Genomic DNA, 22,579 nt, shown 5'->3' on the forward strand with positions numbered 1-22,579 from the left:
AATTTCTGTCCCTCCTTAGGAAGCCTAGCAGTCCGTGGCCTCTGGAAAGCTAAAGATCAGGCCATCTCAACTGAAGGGCTGTCTTAAATGCATAAGACTGTGCATGTGCTCCTGTTAGAAGCTGGCCTACATCTTGTACCTGATTTCCCAGGGCTCATTCACTAGGGAGTGTGGCTGCTTCAGTGGCAAGTATCCACAATATGCCCTTAACAGAAACCTTATGGGATTCCTCTCTGAAATTCATTCCACGCCTTCACAAATGGGGATTCTCTCAATCCTGTGTCCAGACCAGATGCTTGTTTTGGGAGGGGGCAGTGCTTTGATCGCTTTTCAGTTAACAGTGCTCCTTAGCCCACCTCCTGATAACGGTCTGAAAAATTCAGGGGAAAAGGAAAACTTCGGACTATTTGTTTTTCCATTTTAAGATGAACTGTAGAGCTGGTTAAACTTTTTTCAGATTTAAATCCCATGAAATGTTTTCCTTTCCTCAACCTGCTGCCCTTCTCCTGAGAGCATAGTGTCCTCTAGCATGCCCTGGACAGGCAATTTCAAAGGAGAGAAGAGGGGCTACCTTTTACAGAGCTTAGGGTTTCTTACCTCCACAGAGCCACAATGACATTTTCCTCTCCTATGCTTCAGAAGTTAAGGATTCTAGAGGTAGAGAAGAACTGAGCAATGCTTGGGGTTGGAATATTTATACCTAGAACTTGAGACAAGTTGCTGCTTAACTGTTATAGCTGTGTTGATCCCAGGGTATTTGAGTGAAGTAATACCTTCTATGAGACCAACTTCTGCTGGTGAGAAAAACAAGCTTTCGAGCTTACACAGAGCTCTTCTTCAAGTGACCTGATGAGAAGCTCTCTGTAAGCTCGAAAGTTTCTCTTTCACCAACAGAAGTTGGTCTAATAAAAGATATTACTTCACCCATCTTGTCTGTCCCTTAAAATTGTTGTGTAACCATGTAGTTAGGCATGTGGTTCTGAGGAGGCAACACACATGGAGAATAGAAGCTACTGGGGTAAGTAACCCCTACCCCTTCTTGTATTTCAGTCAGAAGTCCTGTCTGATCCCGCAAGATGCGGAGCACCTTCAACTCCTTATCTTCATCTGAAGTGAAGGGTACTCGGCACCTTTCAGGTTTTGCCTGTGATATCAAAGCTCTGAAATAAATCTCAGTTCTTGAGTGGAAGTACCTCTTTTACCACATTAGGGTTATATAAAAAATCAATGCATTCTGAGGCAAGTGGTACATTTCCTTTGAATGCCACTTCTAGTGAACAACAAAACTACTGTAAATTAAAGGAATATTCAGGTTAGAAGCAGAATTGTAAAATTGTAAATGGTCTCTTCTTTTCTTTTACAGATGCTTCAGGCATGCTCAGTCCAACACTTACCAGTGCCATACGCAGCGTTTCCACCCCTTATTTCTAGTGATCCATTTCTTTTGCATCCTCCTCACCTCTCTCCACACCATCCTCCTCACCTGCCACCGCCAGGCCAGTTCGTTCCCTTCCAAACACAACAGTCACGGTCGGTATGTATCATATTTTACTAACTAACTTTCCTAGACTATTTGCTGTTATCATTCAGCTGGCTTTAAGGAAAGGGGAAAGTGAGTGCATCTGACACGCAGTAACTCTTACAGGTTTTTGATGCAATGAGAGAGCTTCCCAAGCAAAAGTCCATGGCCCATAAGAATCTTAGATACAAGAAATTACAATCACCTTTGTATTATTAGTATTTCCCAGGCCACGTACTCTCTTGTTCCTCCTTTACTCCTGTCAGGAGAGCCTAAAATAATGTTCACCTTTTTCATAGATTTCCTACTGCTTCTGCAGTTGTTTTTTCTCTCCTGGGCGCAGAAGAGAAAGTCTAAGTCGAGCAGTGGTCTTGGCGGAACAAAATCACAGGTTGCTTCCTAGAAAGAAATAGGAGAATGTGAGGAGGAATTTTCCCTTTCTCCTCTCCATGCCCCCATCCAGTTACCCTAGACAGATTTTTTAAATTGCTAATTTCGACGGAACAAAGGAGAAAAGCATAGTGTCCTTGTGTCCTTGAAAATGCATTCCAGAGAACCTAGATATTTTTTGGATATGGTTATGGAGCCCTTCCACTCAGGGAAAGCTTAGTGGAGCAGGTAACAGCTCCGTGATAGGGGTCCATACAGAAGTGGCAAGTAGGTGACCTTATTTTACATATTTCACCTAACGAAAAGTGAGACTTCATAATCCCCGTTTATTAACTCTTTGGAGATGGTGGACAGGCATCTATATCCTCCTAAAGGTTTGTTTGGCTGGCACTTTAGAAGATGCCAATATTTTATTAATACATAAATACAAAAGAGAAGTTTCAATATGATTAAGTGCTCAGGCCTGTGCATGCCCCTGATGGCTGAACCTCTGAGTCAGGTGTGGTGTTACACTTAGATCAGGTGACTCCAGTATGGTGGGGGTTGACAGCTCCTATGCCATGCCCACAGGGTTACAATGATGAGTGCCATAGAAATGCCTACAGTGTAAAGTTTTGTTCAGCAGAACAGGGGACAGAATTTCCCATTCCTTTTGTTTCCACACAGTGGTTTCCTCTGCTGTGTTTCGTGAAGTGGGTGGAGCTATCTACCTGCAACCAGGAAATAAAGGGGCAGTTAGTGAGACAGTAGGGGATTAAGAATTTTAAAAATGTTGAGACCAAGATTGATCTGATCATTGGGGTGACCTTTCTTAATAGAAGTAATATATAATATAGCAACCCTTTAGATTAGCATATCTAGCCTCATCCGCTGCTATGCACTATTTATGAATTCCTCCTAAAATTGTCTTTTGGGCTGGAACTTATGCTGCTGCTTCTCTGCCCGGAAATAATTTAAAACAGAACTGAAAATCTGTTGAATTTATTACCAGAATGTTTGTGGGGGGATGGGTAAAGTAAGGGGTGCCTCCTACTCTTGACTGTTTCACTTATGGTCCTTTACTTTGCTGTTGCTGCCAAAGAGAGACCCACCGAAGCAGATTTATTTCCCTTTTATAGGCAGATAATTGACTGGCCTCTGAGGTTAAATGCAGCACAGTATCGTTGCTGGGCTAATATTAGTGTCTTTCTAATGAAATGGTGTCACAAACAAAGCTCACTATTGTGAGGATTGCTGACTAGAACTTATATACATTCATTGGGTTTAATAACCTGGGCACCCCAAGGGAGGATTTTTGTGCCCAAGTGCAAGAGGGGAGTGGAAGCCTCTTATTTAACAGGTGATCTCTTTCTCACTAGGTACAGGGAGTGTTTTTAACATGCCTTATGTAAAAGCGATACAAGATTGACATGGCTATGAAAGCAACCAAGACAAGGCGGAAGCTCAGTACAGTGTGTCCATACCCTGCGTTTTAGTGGCAGGGGGAATGGGGTTTGGTGGAGGAGGCGTGGAGGGAGGATAACGGTTCTTTCTTCACGTGCAAACAATGAGTTTTCCCATAGGAAACATTTTTAACTTGCTCAGGCACATAGCGGAAGCTGAAGGCACCTAGATATATGTACATAATGGATTCTATAAGGAAATAGTAGAGAACTGGCACCATTTTCGAGATAATCTGTGGAATAGGCCCTTCTTTGTACTAAAGGAGTAGGCAGTTAAGATACTGCCCACCAATATGTAGCCGACTGATTCAGAGGACCATTATTAAAGTATTCCTAGATTCCAGTAGTGATTTTACTTAAAATCTGTTTGTTTTAGATACATACCTGGCTCCCACAGTGCCTCCCACTCTTCGGTGTATTTATTTTCACAGCTTTCCCATGAGGTAGGGGAAGTGCAGTTATTCCCATTTTATAGATAGGGAGCCAAGGACATGGAGACAGCGACTTTCCTCCCGGTCACACAGGGTCTCTGGAGCAAACAACTGAGCATGGGTCTCCTCTGAGTTCCAAGCTCGCATCCTGACCATCTATCCATTCTAAGTCCTTTACTGCAGTGGAATATTTTATTGAGGAACTTGCATTGACTGAAATGTTTGTGTATTTCTGTGTACCCTTGTGATTTTCTATGTACCTTGGTGATCATCTCTGGTTGCTGATTTCAAGGGGTTATTTTTTACTATAGACCAGGGGCTCTCAACCTGTTTACCATTGTGGGCTGCATATGCAGCTGTCTGTGTTGTGTGCCAAATCCATGCAATATATATACTACTTCTATGACTCTGAGGATGTGACATGGGCCGCAGCTGTGTGCTGATTGTGCCGCGGTTGAGAACCATTGCTATAGACTGTGGCCAGAAGGACAAAAGAACTTGGAGCCTCTTGCTAAAAGTCTTTCATTTGACGTTTCACAGCTAGTTTCATTCTAGTGCATGAGGAGAGCAGTCTGCTACTCATATTCTTAGGCAATTATAGTAACTTCCATGGTTAATTGCCAGTTTGAAAATGTCCTGGCTTCTGAGTGTGACTAGCTGGGAAATGTTACTATGTACTAGATCAGGGGTTCCCAAACTGCAGGTACGTGAGACATCTCGGAGGAGGGGGTACACGGGAGAAATTGTGTAATGGTGGGTTTTATTAATTTTATTTTTTGCATTTTCATAATAGGCTACTCAGACAGAGCTTAAAACTCTGGGAATTTGTTATATAAAATATGATAGTTAATTTACTTCAAGATGTACCTATGAGAACACAGATACAGAGACGCTGACGTACAGAGTCCTCACCTCCAGTCACCGTACGTTTGCCCAGCAACTGTGCAATCTAACTGAGCTCAGAACTTAGTTTTTTTCAGTTGTATACATTGCACTATATCTGCACGTAACAGTGAAATATGGAAAGATGGCTAAAGACAGGTAGCGTTAAGAAGAACGCACAAAGTATCAGTGATGAGAAGGGTGGGGTACATGGGCATTTGGTAGATCTGAAAAGGGGGTACACCATAAGAAAAGTTTGCGAACCTCGGTACTGGATCCTTATTTAACCTCTTGGGGGATAGAGAAATGGTTGTTTTTCCACTAGTGTTGAGGACAGAAGCCATGGATCCAATCAGTTCTCTTTATTCTGTAAAAAGATGACAGCAACCGGGGAGCACAAAGCTGTAACCTTGTCTCATCTGCTGGGAAAAATTAACTATCCTAAATACAGCAAACACTATTTCTTCTTAGCCACTTCAAAGGATAGAGAACGAAGTAGAACTGCTTGGAGAACACCTTCCAGTAGGAGGTTTTACCTATCCTCCCTCAGCCCATCCACCAACACTGACTCCCTCAGCCCCTCTCCAGTTCTTAACGCACGACCCTTTACACCAGGAGGTGTCCTTTGGAGTAGTAAGTATTGCTTTCAGCACTTCCCTCTTCCTCATGCTATGCTTCTCAATTCATCAGTACCCTGGCATGGTTGTTATTGTACATCACAACTATTTTATTTAAAAATAAAATCGGATTACTGGGTAGAATTTTGTTAGAGGCTGTCACTGCATAATGAAATTTGTTTAATCTCCATGTCTAAACAAGTCAAAGGTAATGTACTAGTGACATCATTTAATGGTTTCTGATAAACATTACCTGTAGAGAGCCTGTCATGCCAGTTGCTTAGAAAAGGTTTTCTGTTCCAGCACAATCTGCTACTTCTGCTACACAACCATAGTGTTGAAATGCTGCACTTGTTTTGTAATGAATTTTTATGACACTTAGGGTATATCTGCACTGCAGTTGGGAGTGTGCTTCCCGGCTCAGGTAGGTAGACACATGCTAACATGCTTAAAATAGCAGTGCAGTTAGTGCAGGGTAGTCTGGGCAACGGCTTGAACTCACTGCCTGAGTATGTACCCAGTTGCTCCAGATGGATTTGTACTCTGATGGTTAACCTGAGCTGTTGCGTATGCTGCCGTGGTTACACTGCTGTTTTTAGCCTATTAGTTCAAGTAGAACTAGCATGTGTCTATCTGCCTGAGCTGGGAAGCACACTCCCAGCTGCAGTGAAGACATGCCGTAATTGGTTGAGTTGGGTATGGACATGTTCCACAGCAGGGTGGACAAAAAACATTTTTAAATTAAATCATGTTGCTAGTTCATTACTTCCCATTTTATCCTCTTGAATTGCTGCTGTCAGTCATCTTATGCTTGTTTGTTTAGTTTTCTGGTTTAGGTAAAATCTGAAATTCTTTAAAGATTTTTTTTCTGCTAAGAAATTTTGCGCTTAAAATGCTTACCTATACAGAAAAAGGCAAGTCCATGGCCTCGTTAATATCTTTATTCTGAGACCAAGTCAAACACTAAATTGATAAGCAAATAGTCCATGCTACATTCACAACCACTCCCATCTTCCAATACGTTGAACATCCAGTAGTTAAGAAAGCTGAAATGTTTTGGCCAAGTTATACTCCCCTTTCAGTGTTTGTAGTCTGAAGTCAATCGGAGTTGCGTTCTTAAGTCACGTAGATGCTTTTGAAAACCTTGCTCTTGGGTACCTAAAATGGGCTTAGTAGCCTAATTGTACTAATTCTGAAAGTTTGGCCTTTGTGTATAAAACTTTGTCTAAAACTATATCACTTTGTTAATGTATTAAAGTGTAAATAATTTTTCACTGTTGGCACTGAGCAGTTTCGTTTTGAAATAACATTTTAATAAAAACACAATTTTAACTCCAGATCCTGCAACCACGTCTGCACATATTTATCTTTAAGCACATAAGTAATTTCATTGAGGTCAAAGGACTATTCATTAAAGTTACATATTTTTGTAAGTGTTTGCAGCATCAGGGCCTTCATTTTCAGTATCTTTTTTACCTATAGTGCCTTGATTTAATTTACTCCACCCTGTTGCCCATGCTACTTCATTTATGTTTGTTGGTGGGAAATAGGGTTTTCTCAAGTACAAAGTTCAGCTTTTAAAAGTTGAGGAGGGATAGGAGCAGGATGAGTGTTTTTCGGTTAGCAAATTATAGAAATATCGGTTCTCCATGAGACTTTAGATTTGTTAATTTGTACTATTTGGGACAGGGAAGAGTAATCTTTGAAGCTTTATGAAAAATGATAAATGACTCCTAAATGTTAAAATTTATCCAGTATTTTTCATACTGATTTATTGAAAAGTTAAAGTTTGATGCTACTTATGTGAAATAGAAAAGAAAATGAAGTATTAAAAAGTAATTAGTCAATGGTGAATGGCTCCATTTCTGATTTTCTGGTATGCATTGACTTAGAAATAAGAGTAAATGAAAACACACAACCCATTTTGATAGTGTTGGTACTTGTACTTGGTACTAGGGAATAAAATTAAGGCTTATTGTTTTGGAGTAGAAGTCAAGTATTTAAGGTGAAGTATTTGTGGGAAAGAATGAGAGATTGCTATTATGTGTCAGTGTGTCAATTTATTGTCATAAATTTTGGGTTTTATGTATGCATATGTATTTATATGATTTGTTTTAAATTGCTCAATTTAAAAAAGGAAGATCAGGTATTTTTAGGGGCCTTCTACTAATTGTAGTTCATTTTCATGGATGGCACAAACATGAAGGATGACTGACAAGGTGCCATCAAAATCCTTCAGTGATCTTTCCCTTCAATAAATAAATTATTCAATACTCTTTAAATGTCACTTCAAAATAAGTGGCAAAATTTTACCATGTTTGCCCCCATTTTAATAGGCAGAGTCAGAAATGTTTGCACAATGATACCAAGGACTAGCTTACTCTCACTCCCATTTGGGAATAAACTATACTATAAGTAGGGGCCTACTAAATTCACTGCCGTGAAAAACACATCACCACCGACTGTGAATCTGATCTCCCCTGTGAAATTTGGCTATTGGAGGGGAAGCACAGGGCTCCAGCTGCTAGTCCTGGCCAGGCTGGGGAGGGACAGGACTTCCTCTTCCCCTGCAGGGGCTGCTTCAGGAGCTGGGTCAGACCCACCTCTGGGAACCTCCACTGCCTGCAGGAAACTCCTTGGCTGCTGGTTGGGACAGCCCCTGACCCGGACAGGAGGCTACAGATCCAGCTGTTAGCCCCTGACCCGGGTGTGAAGCTGCAGGTCGAGCTGTCAGCCCCCAACTGGTAACCCACCCCTCACATACCTTGGACCCTCACTTCTGCGCTGCTGCTGGCAGGGGCACTGGCTTTCGAGCTTGGCACCTGGCAGGCTGCCCAGCTCTGAAGGCAGTGCCCCTGCCAGCAGCAGCGCAGAAGAAGGGGTGGGAATCCCATGACCCCCTACAATAGCACTGCAACTTCCCACCCCACCCTCCTTTTGGGTGGGGACACCCATAGTTACAACACTGAATTTCAGATGTAAACATCTGAAACAGTGAAGTTGACTATTTTTAAAACGCTATGACTGAAATTTACCAAAATGGACTGTGAATTTGGTAGGGCCCTAGCTATAAGGAAACTCTATACTAGTATAACTGTGTCCACACTAAGGCTTGTGCCAGGGTAACCATATCAGTAGGTCGTAAGATCACAACTCTAACCAAGTTTCAGAGGGGTAGCCGTGTTAGTCTGTATCAGCAAAAACAACAAGGAGTCCTTGTGGCACCTTAGGGACTAACCAAAATAGTTATTCTAGTACTAACCCGGTTTTTAGACCAGGCCTAAGAAGGATTTTAAAGACTATTTTGCATGGGTTACCTGTGTACGTTGTATATCTCAGCCATTTCACACAGAATGGTGGAAGCTGCATAATTAGGAATCCTTGTCTTAACAAAATTGTTTGTGTTTGAATAAACATTTGAATTTTATTTGGTAATGCGTTTTAAAAATCAGTTCTAATAGTCCAAATTTCAGTTAATTTAAATATACTAGTAAACTGTGCAAGAAAATACTGAAGCTTTTCTTCCTCCTCACAGCCTTATCCACCCTTTATGCCTCGAAGACTCACAGGGCGCAGTAGATATCGATCCCAGCAGCCAATACCACCACCCCCTTATCATCCCAGCCTGTTACCATATGTGCTGTAAGTTTTGTGCAGCTTTTTGTAGCTTGTTAAATAACGTTTTTAATGTACTTTCATTTTTAAATGGTCCCTTTAACATAGGCCTTATCCTGTCCTCAGCCCAACACTGTTCCCTTTCAGGCATAGCACATAGCAATACCTGTCCTTAGTTTGCCTTAGCATTCCCATGGTAAGGGGCTTTTTTCGGTTGTTTTTAAGTTCCTTACATGTTTACCTTTCATATCAAATTTCCCACATTTGGGCTTTGCCCACAAGCAAAAACAGTTGAGCCACTTTCAAGGATGAACAGAGTCAAACACTTGCTGTTATATTTTTTTTAAGTGTTTGTGTCCTCTTGCGAACAGTGCTAGCACTTCAACAAGCAAATGGTAGAAATGTGAAATTGGGCGGGGACATAGTCCCAGAGTCACTCATGGGTCTCTTCCTGATCCTGTGGAAGGCTGTTGAGAGTTGGTCCACCTGTAACAGTATGTAAAATATACTTGTATGCTAGGCTTTTGTATTTATTTTTTGTTATGCGGGTACAGATTACGTTCTGAAATGTCCTTACAATGGGATGAAAACTTAAGTGTTTATACTCAATTCAAATCCAACAGTCTTTATTCAGGGATAAATTGCTTTACTTAGTTTGAAACAGTTTTACTGAAAAATAATGGAACATTACATGCTGTTACTTTTTCTTATTGACTGAACTGCTAATCTGTTGTAGATGCTGAATTTCTGTCCTGAATCCAATCAGCCATTTCTTTAAGAGGGTGGGGAAGAAACAAAATTCAGGGATTATGATGGGCCTACAAAACTGGGTAGGGCTCCTTTCTGCTGGAATCGGGTGGATGAAAAGCCATATTCCATGTGCTTTGTTTGTTCTTTGGATGCTGCGTCTATTTTTGAGCTGAACATAAAATGCTTGGAAAGAGAAGATGAATATTTGTATTCCTCCCTATATCTGAAAGACAGCATTGAAAAAGAGCTCATCGAGTTTCAAGTCTTTTGTTGGATTCCCAAACCTCCAGTTTCTTTCACTATGTGTACTCTGCGGTTCCAGACTCTGCTAAATTGCATTTGAATAAATGATCCAATGAACTTGCAAAGCTTTAGATCACACGTTCTTGTCAGAACTTCCCCAGATGCTGTGCCCTCCTGACTTCCCCATCCCTGGTGACTTAGCAAAGTCGAGAGACTGCTGTTGTCTGTCTGAGCCCAATGAGACCACATTTATAGTGCTCTAGAAATCTTAACTTGTGAATTTCCCTACTCTCTGCTGTAAGTTTTAAACTATAATGCTTTTTCGTAATTTTTGGCATATATATTTCTTGTTTTTAATTTAAAAAAAAGAAAATATTAAGAACAGAAAAATGAACACCCCAAGCTTGATCTCATTTCCCAGATGCAGAAACCCCTCTGTCTTCTCCCTGGGCTGAATTCCTGTAATATACACATGTATTTGTGAATGTGCAGTGGGATCTACTCTCAAAATATGCAAATGAACCAACTTGCACGCTTATTTACATGTATTTGTGTATTAAAGAACTTAGGCTTTTTGCATTGCAGAGCCACATCAAGTTTGGGGTTACTTGTCTTTGGTCATTTTTTTTGATCTATTTTAAAAGCTGAACAGATCGAAGCCAGACGTTCTGTTCTGAATTTTAGTTATCAGTGCAATGATACTAATTAGGAGGTAAGGTTTCTATGGGAACATTGACTCGTAGGTATCTGAGACATAACCTTATAAATAGCAATTGAAAATATTCTACTGTGTGTCTCATGTGCCATGTCTTGGAGTTAACTTTGCTGTGAGTACCTTAACTGTTGAATTGCCTGAATTCTAATCCTTTATTTAATGCATTAATTTAATATTTCCATTTAATTTCTAAAGCATATTCATTTTAATAAGTGAACAAGATTACAGGTGGAGAACATTGGGCATAACTTTGCTGAAAGTTTAATTTTATGAATAGTAAATCCTATCCCTGATTGATCTTCCTGCAGATCAATGCTTCCAGTGCCACCTGCAGTTGGACCAGCTTTCAGCTTTGAGTTGGATGTGGAAGATGGAGAGGTGGAAAACTACGAGGTTGGTTTATGATGTGCAGATATGTTTGGGGAACAGTAGTTAACTTAAATGATGAATTTATATTGACTACCAATCTTTTTTTTGGGGGGGGGGCCTTTTTAATAAATGTTATTCTGAAAATAGACTCTAGAAACACTACTTTACGCTTGTTGTACTGGATGTTAAAAACTAAGATGTTACGCTTTTTTATTTTGTTAATATTTCTTTTCAGAACCCTCCCAGACTACTAATCATTAATTGCTCAGCTTTTCATTCTAGATTTCACTTTTTTCTTGCATTTTAATTGATTTTTAAATATTTTACAGAAGTAAATGTCATGTAGTGCATTTTACATGACTTGCTAATCGATGTTAGCTTTACACATTAATGCTAATATTATAAGATGAATTCAGCTAAATGTGAAACATAATGCTTACAAAATTTCATCATGCACTTTGTTGCCTTAATATTAAGGGTACTGTCATAAGTAACAAATATGGAAAAAACACATACCAAGAAAGTTACAGGTTAAAAATCCTAACCTTTGAAATATGGAAATAAGATGTAAAAGTTGTGAACTGGAAGCGTATATAAATATGCAAATACCATTTCAGTTGATGCATTCTCTAATACAAATATTGATGTGAAAATAAAGCAGTAAACCATCATAGGGTGTGCGCTTAGATGGCCTGTTGGTTCAGGAAGTGCACTGATAACCTAATGTACAACTTGAAGTAGCGTATTGTTGTTAGAGTACAGCTTCGTTCTTTTTAAAACCATTCATCTATCTCAGTCCTGGCACTTGGGTTATAGTTCCTCCCAGCTAGCAGATGGACAGTGATATGTCTTAAGCTTTTCCTTTCTCTTCCCTCCCCTTCCTCCCTGCTCTCCCCCAGTTCCCTGAGCTTAGAAACCCACTTCTCCCTTTTTCTGTTCCCCAGGAACCTCGCTGCCTAATTAGTAACAGATGGTGGCCAGACAGCTACTTTAAGTTTTTGGCGACTTATTGAAACCGTCAGGCTGCAACTCTAGTGAAGTCTTTTGTTTGCTGCTTTCCCCCCCCCCCCCCCCCCCAACAGAAGGTGAGAGTTGAAAGGGCAGCTGTGCTGAGGGGGAGAAGTGAGAGGGCAGTTAAAAGTTGTTTTCCCCTCATCTGCCTCTCCTTTCCAGCTCTTCCCACTGCCTGCCTCTCCTTTCCCTTGATCCATCACTTCTGTTCTGCGTGCTGCAGTGGTGCAGTATTTCCAGCTTGATATGTGCGAGCTCCACTGGAGCTGTTGCCGTGCAAGTTAAGAGATTGGATGATCTTGTGGTTAAGACAGTAGGCTGGACTCAGGAGATCCAGATTCAGCTTTCACTTCTGCCACATACTCCCTTTGTGAACAATTCACCTAATTTCTCTGTGCCTCAGTTACCCTGTTTGTGAAGCTCAGTTTGCTGCTTCCTCTCCTCCCAAGGGTATTGAAAATAAATCATTTACATGAGAGAAGTGAAGTGTTCTGATATTGTGCTCCATAGCAAAGCCTATACATGAATAAAAATATTCATAGAATCATAGAATATCAGGGTTGGAAGGGACCTCAGGAGTTCATCTAGTCCAACCCCCTGCTCAAAGCAGGACCAATCCCCAATTAAATCATCCCAGCCAGGGCTTTGTCAAGCCTGACCTTAAAAACTTCTAAGGAAGGAGATTCCACCACCTCCCTAGGTAATGCATTCCAGTGTTTCACCACCCTCCTAGTGAAAAAGTTTTTCCTAATATCCAACCTAAATCTCCCCCACTGCAACTTGAGACCATTACTCCTTGTTCTGTCATCTGCTACCACTGAGAACAGTCTAGATCCATCCTCTTTGGAACCCCCTTTCAGGTAGTTGAAAGCAGCTATCAAATCCCCCCTCATTCTTCTTTTCCGTATACTAAACATAACCCCAGTTCCCTCAGCTTCTCCTCATAAGTCATGTGTTCCAGTCCCCTAATCATTTTTGTTGCCCTCCGCTGGACTCTTTCCAATTTTTCCACATCCTTCTTGTAGTGTGGGGCCCAAAACTGGACACAGTACTCCAGATGAGGCCTCACCAGTGTCGAATAGAGGGGAACGATCACGTCCCTCGATCTGCTGGCAGTGCCCCTACTTACACATCCCAAAATGCCATCAGCCTTCTTGGCAACAAGGGCACACTGTTGACTCATATCCAGCTTCTCGTCCACTGTAACCCCTAGGTCCTTTTCTGCAGAACTGCTGCCGAGCCATTCGGTCCTTAGTCTGTAGTGGTGCATTGGATTCTTCCTTCCTAAGTGCAGGACTCTGTACTTCTCCTTGTTGAAGCTCATCAGATTTCTTTTGGCCCAATCCTCTAAATTGTCTAGGTCCCTATGTATCCTATCCCTACCCTCCAGCCTATCTACCTCTCCTCCCAGTTTAGCGTCATCTGCAAACTTGCTGAGGGTGCAATCCACACCATCCTCCGGATCATTTATGAAGATATTGAACAAAACCGGCCCCAGGACTGACCCCTGGGGTACTCCACTTGACGCCAGCTGCCAACTACACATGGAGCCATTGATCACTACCCGTTGAGCCCGACAATCTAGCCAGCTTTCTATCCACCTTACACTTCTTTAACTTGCTGGCAAGAATACTGTGGGAGACCGTGTCAAAAGCTTTGCGAAAGTCAAGGAAGAACACGTCCACCGCTTTCCCCTCATCCACAGAACCAGTTATCTCGTCATAGAAGGCAATTAGATTAGTCAGGCATGACTTGCCCTTGGTGAATCCATGCTGACTGTTCCTGATCACTTTCCTCTCCTCTAAGTGCTTCAGAATTGATTCCTTGAGGACCTGCTCCATGATTTTTCCAGGAACTGAGGTGAGGCTGACTGGCCTGTAGTTCCCAGGATCATCCTCCTTCCCTTTTTTAAAGATGGGCACTACATTAGTCTTTTTCCAGTCATCTGATACCTCCCCCGATCGCCATGAGTTTTCAAAGATAATGGCCAATGGCTCTGCAATCACATGCGCCAACTCCTTTGGCACTCTTGGATGCAACGCATCCGGCCCCATGGACTTGTGCACGTCCAGCTTTTCTAAATAGTCCCAAACCACTTCTTTCTCCACAGAGGGCTGGTCACCTCCTCTCCATGCTGTGCTGCCCAGTGCAGTAGTCTGGGAGCTGACCTTGTTAGGTGAAGACAGAGGCAAAAAAAGTATTGAGTACATTAGCTTTTTCCACATCCTCTGTCACTAGGTTGCCTCCCTCATTCAGTAAGGGGCCCACACTTTCCTTGACTTTCTTCTTGTTGCTAACATACCTGAAGAAACCCTTCTTGTTACTCTTAACATCTCTTGCTAGCTGCAACTCCAGGTGTGATTTGGCCTTCCTGATTTCACTCCTGCATGCCCGAGCAATATTTTTATACTCATCCCTGGTCATTTGTCCAATCTTCCACTTCTTGTAAGCTTCTTTTTGTGCTTAAGATCAGCAAGGATTTCACTGTTAAGCCAAGCTGGTTGCCTGCCATATTTACTATTCTTTCCACACATCGGGATGGTTTGTCCCTGTAACCTCAATAAGGATTCTTTAAAATCTTTACTGAAAGAGTCTGCCCAGTTCACTGTGACTTCATCATTCCTTGGAAGCTCAGCACATAATCTCCAGACCTGAACGCAGCTAGGCAAGAAGTGGGAGCCAGAGGTGTTGTCCCTTAAAACTATAGGTCAACCAGGTAGCAATATGAAGTCAGGTTGGGCAACTGTTTCCTCTGATTATTCATACTATTATTTCAGTTTTTTTCTGTCTAAAACAAAATATTTATCATTCTGTGAGCGCAGATGCAGGATGGATTAAGAACTGGGTCGTGAAGATTTAGATAACCCAAACAGAGCTTTCTTATACAGTTCAAAAAGTACTTACCTGGGAGCAAACTCTGAAATGAATGTTTTCCAAGAGCCTGTAATATAAGGGAAGGGGAGATAAAGATTCTCAATCCCTCTTGCTAGAACTTTGGATGAAACTGTATGGTGGGATAGTGACAACATTTTATGTCAAAAAAAATAAATTGCAGTTGCAGGGGAGCTGGAGCTCCTTTGAACAATGAGTGTAAAAAGCACAAACTCCTCTTTCTGCAGGCGCTGCTGAATTTGGCAGAACGATTGGGAGAAGCCAAACCACGAGGACTGACGAAAGCAGACATTGAACAGCTTCCATCTTACCGGTTCAATCCAAACAACCACCAGTCAGAACAGACTTTGTAAGTGCATTGCTTTGGCCTCTCAATTTAAAATGCATTATCGGTTATTTTGATCCTTCTAGGTTGGAGTCCATGGTAGCCAGTATTGTAACACAAGTGCTCAAAATGCACATCAAATGGTATGTGCCTTTTTAAATTTTCCAGCCCAGATAATAATTACCCTGACTTTGGAATTTGAGGTGTTTTAAGGTTTAAAATGATGAGTAGGTAAACTTGGAACAGTTTTTAAAAGTTGCTTGCTACATTAAAGGGACATCGTCAACTTGAAATTTACCCTATATCAAAAATAGTTTCAGGCACTGTCCCTACCTCTGAATGCCCTTGCCAGTTTTTGTGGTTTACACATTTTCCTATTAATCTGTTTATCTGTTCTATTTGGAAGACCACACAAACAAAAGGAGAAAATGATTATACATGGGAGGCAGTGAAAGTGACTATACACAAAGTGCTGTCAGATATATAAAGTAAACAAACTGGAAGGAAAAAAAATTGCCCTTTTTTCAGTCTTCTAGTTATAACAGTCTTGGGTATTACTTGTAATGAGAAGTAAGGAATAGATTTTCAGGTGGAAATGTGATTGTTTTTTGCTTTAAGTTGACGATGTTTCAACCATGATCTGTTTTTAAAAAAAAAAAAAAAAAAAAGACTGAACAGAAATATAAATTAAAGGGAGAATTTCTAAAAAGAAATAATCTGATCCAAAGTTCACACTTTTTTAAGAGGGGGGGAAAAAAAGTGGCAACTCATAATTAGCCTTTTTATATATATTAATATTTTAAAAAAACAAAAACCTATCCTAATATTAAAACTGAATGAAAAGTACTTAAGGGATTTGCACTGACTAATCTTCAGCAGCTCATTGCAAACTTCAATATTCTTATGAATCACTGTAACAAAATGTTGCTGGTGCTATTGATTGGAGTGGTGAAGATCCTGTGTGGTGGGAGCGTTAGCCCTTCCCTGTGCTGAGGTTTGAAGCCAAAGGTACACAGCATTGGATCAGCTTTGTTTACACTGGCACAGCCAGTCTACACTAGACGTTTGTTCCCATGCCGCTCCATCAGTGCAGCTGCTCCTACTAAAAACCCCACTGCAAGCACAACCTATAAGCTGTCTGTCTATAGAATGCCAATTTGTTGTTCGAATGACAAATAACTTCAAACTCTGCAATCTTTTTTTTAGGTGCGTAGTATGCATGTGTGATTTTGAGTCAAGGCAGCTACTTAGAGTCTTACCTTGTAACCACGAGTTCCATGCCAAGTGTGTCGATAAATGGCTTAAGGTAAAAAAAAAAAAAAAAAAAAAAAAAAATCTGTTCCAGTGAGAATTTATAATGGCCTAGTTTGTAGTTGTACTTATTTGCAGTTGCATTTCATCTCTTGTGTCATCTCTTATTTTTCCTTTCTGATATTTAGGCTACAAAAGCCAACAGACTGAAAGGGCTGCCTCCTTTTGCAATAGCTTTATTTTCTAATAGTTGATGAAGGGAGATTATGTGAACTCTGTATCAAAACTAGTGTCATTAAAAAACTGACATGAAGAGAGTTATCTTGACCAACAAATTTAGTTCATTTTCAGTTGGACGTAACCATGCCTGTATTAATATAATTTTATGATAAAGTAGGAAAGTTTAAAGTAGAGTATGGGATTTGTGAGTAGTCCGAATACTGCTTCTGACTCTTACTTAAGCAGAATTGATATTAACTGAAAGTGAAAGTACCAAAAATCTTTCTAGCTCTTTATATAAATGTAAAGTCTGGGGGCAGGGAGAAAAATGCATAACTGGTCAAATTTCTCACCAAATTAAGGCTTTACACATGAGATAAGATATATATCTTCCAAAACAAGTTATTTTAAAAAATATGAAGAATCTAAAAGCAGGACAACACCATACAGAAGGTGCAAAGTGCGGGGTACAATTAGTTAGGTAGAAGATGATATACAGAGACAGATCTCTGCAAGCTGCATTATCCAGACCTACTGCCAGCAAGGTATGGTTTCCCATCTTGTCTCTCACATATTTTTAGTATTTTGTTCTATATGGATTCGTTTATTCTCTATTTTAATCTTTTCCATTATATATCTCTGGTTACAGCAACCCAATGAGAGAGGGAGAAATAAATATGAAATAATCATTAGAGAATAATACAGCCACTGTCTTATATTGTATCTGTTTTAAGATGCATTTTCTTTAAAAACATGGTGCAAGAGTCTAAGCAGTCTTGTTGCTTTGCTGATAGGTGCATTCTTAGATCATACACAGCTGAACATAGAGAGAGTACTACATTGGTAGGCTTCTGAGGGTCAAGAAAACAGCTGCTTTATCATGCTTACTGCAGAAAGCTTTAGTGTGGTAGTCAGTAGTAGTCTAGTTGATGAATCTACCTTCTCTTGGGTAATGAGTTCAATGCTAAACAAATGTGCATGAATAAGAGAGACTGGGATTTAGAGGCATGCTACTAGATCAGATACTCATGCTCTGAGATTGTGGAACGGGTGCCCTAAATTAAATTTAGGGCCAAACTTAACTTCAGGTAGTCTAAAGTTTTACAAAACCTAAGACCAGTAAAAATGTTTCCATACATTTATTTAAATTTCCAGTGGAAACCATTTGTATGCAGTAGATGTTCTGCAATATTCTAAACCCAAACATTGCAGCATTATGATAGTGTCTGAGAACTAGAAACTGAAGTATAAATTACTAATGTTTTTAGTAGCACACTGAGAAAAATGCAAAGAATAAGGATTGTTTTCAGATGTTTTTACTCAGGCTACGTCTACACTTGCAGATGGAAATACTGCACCACTGCCAGGATGCAGAACGCAGGTGATGGATGGATCAAAGGAAAGGAGAGGCAGGCAGTGGGAAGAGCTGGAAAGGAGAGGCAGATGAGGGGAAAACAACTTTTAACTGCCCTCTCACTTCTCCCCCTCAGCACAGCTGCCCTTTCAACTCTCACTTTCTGTTGGGGGAAAAAAAAAAGCAGCAAACAAAAGCCCTCACTAGAGTTGCAGCCTGACGGTTTCAATAAGTCGCCGAAAACTTAAAGTAGCTGTCTGGCCACCATCTGTTACTAATTAGGCAGCGAGGTTCTGAGGGCTCGCACATATCAGCCCTGAGAGACAGCAGCAGGGAAAACGCTGCCGTGTGTTCACACTATCAGCTCTGAGCGCAGTGGCATGGCCACATTAGCAGCTCTGGCAACGCCACAGAGAGCAGTGCATTTTGGTAACTATCCCAGTGTGCAAATGGCTGCAGTGTGCTGTGGAAGGGGTTTGCAATGCCTAATGGGGCAGGCCCAGCATCACATGATGCAGGTTTACCAATCCCATTGTTCCAGGGCATCCTACTAGATTGCCAGCTGCTTTTTCAAATGGGGGATGGCGTGTGACAGGGACTATGTTGTGTGTATGTGGGGGGAGAGACTGTGTGTTTTGGGGGCAGTGTGTCTCAGCTTGCTGTCTCGCAAGTTCAGACAGCGGCAGGGGGAAGGGGAAAACCCTGACATCAGACCTCACCCCTCTCTCTCACGCACACACGCCTGCCTCTGCATCAGGAGCTTTCCACAGTAATGGTTTGCTTTGTATCCTGGAGCAGATAAGCATGCCAGCTGTCAGAAATGGCGCTTTGAAAGGAGATATCTGCATGCCTGTAGGCAAGTTCAAAACAATGACGAGAGTGGCCACCTGTCTTCAAGGGATTATGGGATGTTTCTGGAGGCCAGTCACAGCACAGTAATGCAACACGTCGTCCACACTGACACCCCAGCGCTTCAACCAGGGTGCAGAAAGCTCTATGCTTCTCGTGGAGGTGGATTACCAGGGGCACTCCAGCCGCAGAGTCCAGGCGCTCTAAGTGCCTTGCCAGTGTGGACTCCTCAGGAGTTAGGGTGCCCAGGGCTGATTTAATGTGCTCCTACTTGCAAGTGTAGACAAGGCCTCAGTGATTGACAATTAACTGGAGATACTTAACATGTTTGTGAGGACACTCACCATACATTCCATTCCACTCTTACCAGTCTCCATGCATTTGTAGCCTAGGCCACATGTGTGGGAGGTGTCCACACCAGCCTTTGCAAATGTGTTAAGTACTTCAGGTTAGATGGCAATTCAAAAGTCTAGTGAAGACAAAGCCCTAAGAAAACTGTATAGTGAAAAATCAGATTTTGGAAATGTTTCCAGTAGCAATGATGTAAGGTGATTTGTTTACTGTAGATAGGGCCCCACCAAATTCACAGCCGTGAAAAATGCGTCAGACAGTGAAATCTGGTCTCCCCCTGTGAAATCTGGTCTTTTGTGTGCTTTTACCCTATACTATACAGATTTCATGAGGAGACAAGAATTTCCCAAATTGGGGGTCCTGATGCAAAAGGGAGTCACGGGGGGCGGGGGGATCAAAAGGTTATTGTAGGGAGAGTTGTGGTACTGCAACTCTTACTTCTGCGCTGCTGCTGGTGGTGGAGATGCTTTCGGAGCTGGGCGGCTGGAGAGCGGCGGCTGCTGCTGGCCGGGAGCCCAGCTCTGAAGGCAGAGCCGCCGCCAGCAGCAGCGCAGAAGTAAGGGTGACATGCCCGGGCAGCAGCCACCACTCTCCAGCTGCCCACCGGTGGTAGTGCAGAAGTACGGGTAGCAGTCCTGCAGCCTCCCCATACAATAACCGTTTGACCCCGACTCCTCCCACAACTTCTTTTTGGGTCAGGATCCCTACATTTACAACACTGTGAAATTTCAGATTTAAATAGCTGAAATCATGAAATTTACAATTTTAAAAATCCTATGACCAAAAATTGACCAAGGTGGACTGTGAATTTGGTAGGGCCCTAACTATAGATAAGGGGATTTGATGATGGTATCCCTTAAACAACTTAAAAATCACTTCAATAGAAACTTTTGTACCTATTTTTGTTACTGGTAACATCTCAAGGTTGGTCTACATTAGAAAAATGTTACTAGTCAGTGTTGGTTAGGACTGTGATTTTTTTTTAATTATTATTATTATTATTATTTAAACCAGTCATTCTACTGGTATAGGCCTGAATATGGATGCAATTATACTGGTATAAAGATGTCTTATACCATTATAGTTTGTCACTTCCCAAAGTGGAATAAGCTATACCAGTGGTATAAGCACTTTTATGTCAGTATAATTCCCTCAACACAGGGTGGAGGGATGTTGTCGCTTTAACTGTTCCAATATAATTAAAGCAGCAAACTTTTCTAGGGTAGAGAAGCCCCCAGGTGGTTATAACTGGAAGAGATCAAAAATTAAATATTTTCCTTTTGTCCATTTTATATTCTGTGTGCATTTGACAGCTTTCTTTGTACATTGTCAGTTTCACTGTGTTCTTCGAGTGATGATCCCTATTGTGTTCCACTGAGGGTTATACGCATGCACTTGGAGCCAGAGATTTTGAAAGTAGTAGTGTCCGTTGGTCCGCACATGCACCCTTGCTCCGCCTCATGGTTTCGTCCAAGGTGATAAAGGGCGGAGCGGACCGATGGCACCCCTCAGTTTTTCTCACCACCACATGGTTTGAGTCGGAGTTTCTACTGTTCTCTTGCCTCTTGTGACGCACTTGATTAAAAAAATAGTTTTATATTGTGTATAGTTAGTATGTTACTTTTTTGTAATAATTTTAGTGTTGTTAGTAGTAGTTTTTAGGATTTTAAGGACTTTGGAACTCTGTTTTACCGGTCGCCCCCCCCAGCCCCCATGCCTGGATACTGGATTATGCCAAAGATGTCGAGGTTCAAGATCTGCACCTCCTGCCCTATCTCACTTTCCACCAGTGACCAGCACCAGTGCTGCCTTTACAGCTTGGGAGAAGCCCCGGTTGCATACAGGTGCAGTATCTGCTTCTCCTTCCCAAGCCATACCCAGGACGGCTGGGCTCTCCACCTCAAGAAGCACTCACGGAGGTTGTCATCAGGCTGCAGTCAGATCTAGGCCGGGGAACACCAACTCTCTCCTCCCCCTCCATACACCGGCCTGAGCAATCGGAGTGCGTCTCCTACCGCAGAGCACTATTCTGGTTCCGCTGGTACCAGTGCTATGGACCCTGTGCTGGGGCCTAGTTGTGAGGCAAGGAAGCATGCGCATAAGCATGGCAGTAAGCCTTTCTCCAGGCCCAAGTTCCAGCCATGCAGAGCTGGCATGTTCCAAGGCTCAGAAGCACAGTAAGAAGCCGCACAGAACATCTGATCTGCCCACCGAACTGCAAACTCCTTCCAGGTCAGCACTGCCAAAGTCAAGGGAGCCTTCGGTTCCTAGGCGGTTCTCCTTTTCAACTCCCATTCTGGCTCTGGTTCCGACTGCAGAGAGCGTGTCACTGACACTGGGGAGACTCGAGTCTGCCCCCGAGTCTCATGAACTCTTGCTTTGGCAGAGGTGAGGTCTCCACACCTTCAAGTGCTATTCCCTCCTAGGAGAGTATGCTTCCTCACATTAGACTTGCCTCTTTCAGGCCATGTTCCAGCCTGCTCCTCAACAGCTCCTGCAGTTCCAACAGCACCGTCATTTGAACCGGGCTCTGACTTCTCTGCATCAGAGAACTCGGACAGAAAGCAGGGTCCGCCCCTCCTCTATCGTCTGTATGCCTTCCCTAAGGTCCCGCTGACTCAACGGCAATACCCTCCCTTTGCCCAGCCCTGGCATCACTGGTATCCCACTCCTAGGGACTGTACACAACAACCACTGGATCCACCTGTTGGCCATACTGGGGGTGATGGCCGCAGTATCTGCCATTGGAATCTTCCCACTCTGCTTGTGAGGAGTCTCCAATCTCGCCCCTTTGATAGTCATCGAGCAGGTGTTCAGAACAACTATTGGAGGATGCACCACTTAGTCCAACTCCAATGGTACTGTCGGAACTGGAGTGATTGCCCTCGTCATCCCCTGATGCCATGGTGTCTTCGACTCCCTCTTTGTCCCTGGTTGACAACCGCCAATTTCAAGAACTGCTGCATGGGGTGGGGATTCCCTTTCACATCCCACTGGAGGAAGTACAAGACAAGCATCACCAGCTTCTTGACATCGTACACGCCTCAGTACTGGCCAGAGTGGCTCTACCGATCAGTGATGCCATTCTTCAACCAGAACGGACTGTATGGCACACTCCAGCTAGCTGCAAACCCATTCTCAACGGGCGGAAAAGCGATACTATGTGCCTCTGAAGGGGTCTAATTTTCTCTTCTCTTGCTCCTCAGCCAGTTCCCTCTGTTATTCAGGCAGCAGTGGAACAGGCTCAGCAGCAACACGCATGCTCCACCCCGGCAGACAAGAAAGGCAAGTGACTGGACCTTCTAGGTTGTAAGTTCTTCTCCTCTGTTAGCATACAATTCCGCATTTCCAATT

At 42.3% G+C, this 22,579-nt stretch overlaps 1 protein-coding gene across 7 annotated transcripts in view; it reads left to right on the plus strand.

Moving 5' to 3' along the window:
* Positions 1-22,579, plus strand: part of RNF38 (ring finger protein 38) — a 196,247-nt gene that overhangs the window by 164,395 nt on the left and 9,273 nt on the right. For 5 of the 7 annotated variants that reach the window (XM_073345754.1, XM_073345751.1, XM_073345756.1 and 2 more), the window contains 5 exons: positions 1,364-1,534; positions 5,136-5,297; positions 8,817-8,923; positions 10,913-10,997; positions 15,104-15,225. In XM_073345754.1, coding sequence (XP_073201855.1) covers positions 1,364-1,534; positions 5,136-5,297; positions 8,817-8,923; positions 10,913-10,997; positions 15,104-15,225 — 647 coding nt within the window. Of the gene's footprint in view, positions 1-1,363; positions 1,535-5,135; positions 5,298-8,816; positions 8,924-10,912; positions 10,998-15,103; positions 15,226-16,407; positions 16,508-16,640; positions 17,217-22,579 lie in introns of all 7 variants that reach the window. The other 2 variants (XR_012159143.1, XM_073345753.1) reach the window with 2 other exon arrangements.

This window comes from Lepidochelys kempii, chromosome 5 (genome assembly GCF_965140265.1).
Source record: "Lepidochelys kempii isolate rLepKem1 chromosome 5, rLepKem1.hap2, whole genome shotgun sequence".
NCBI classification, from domain to species: domain Eukaryota; kingdom Metazoa; phylum Chordata; order Testudines; family Cheloniidae; genus Lepidochelys; species Lepidochelys kempii.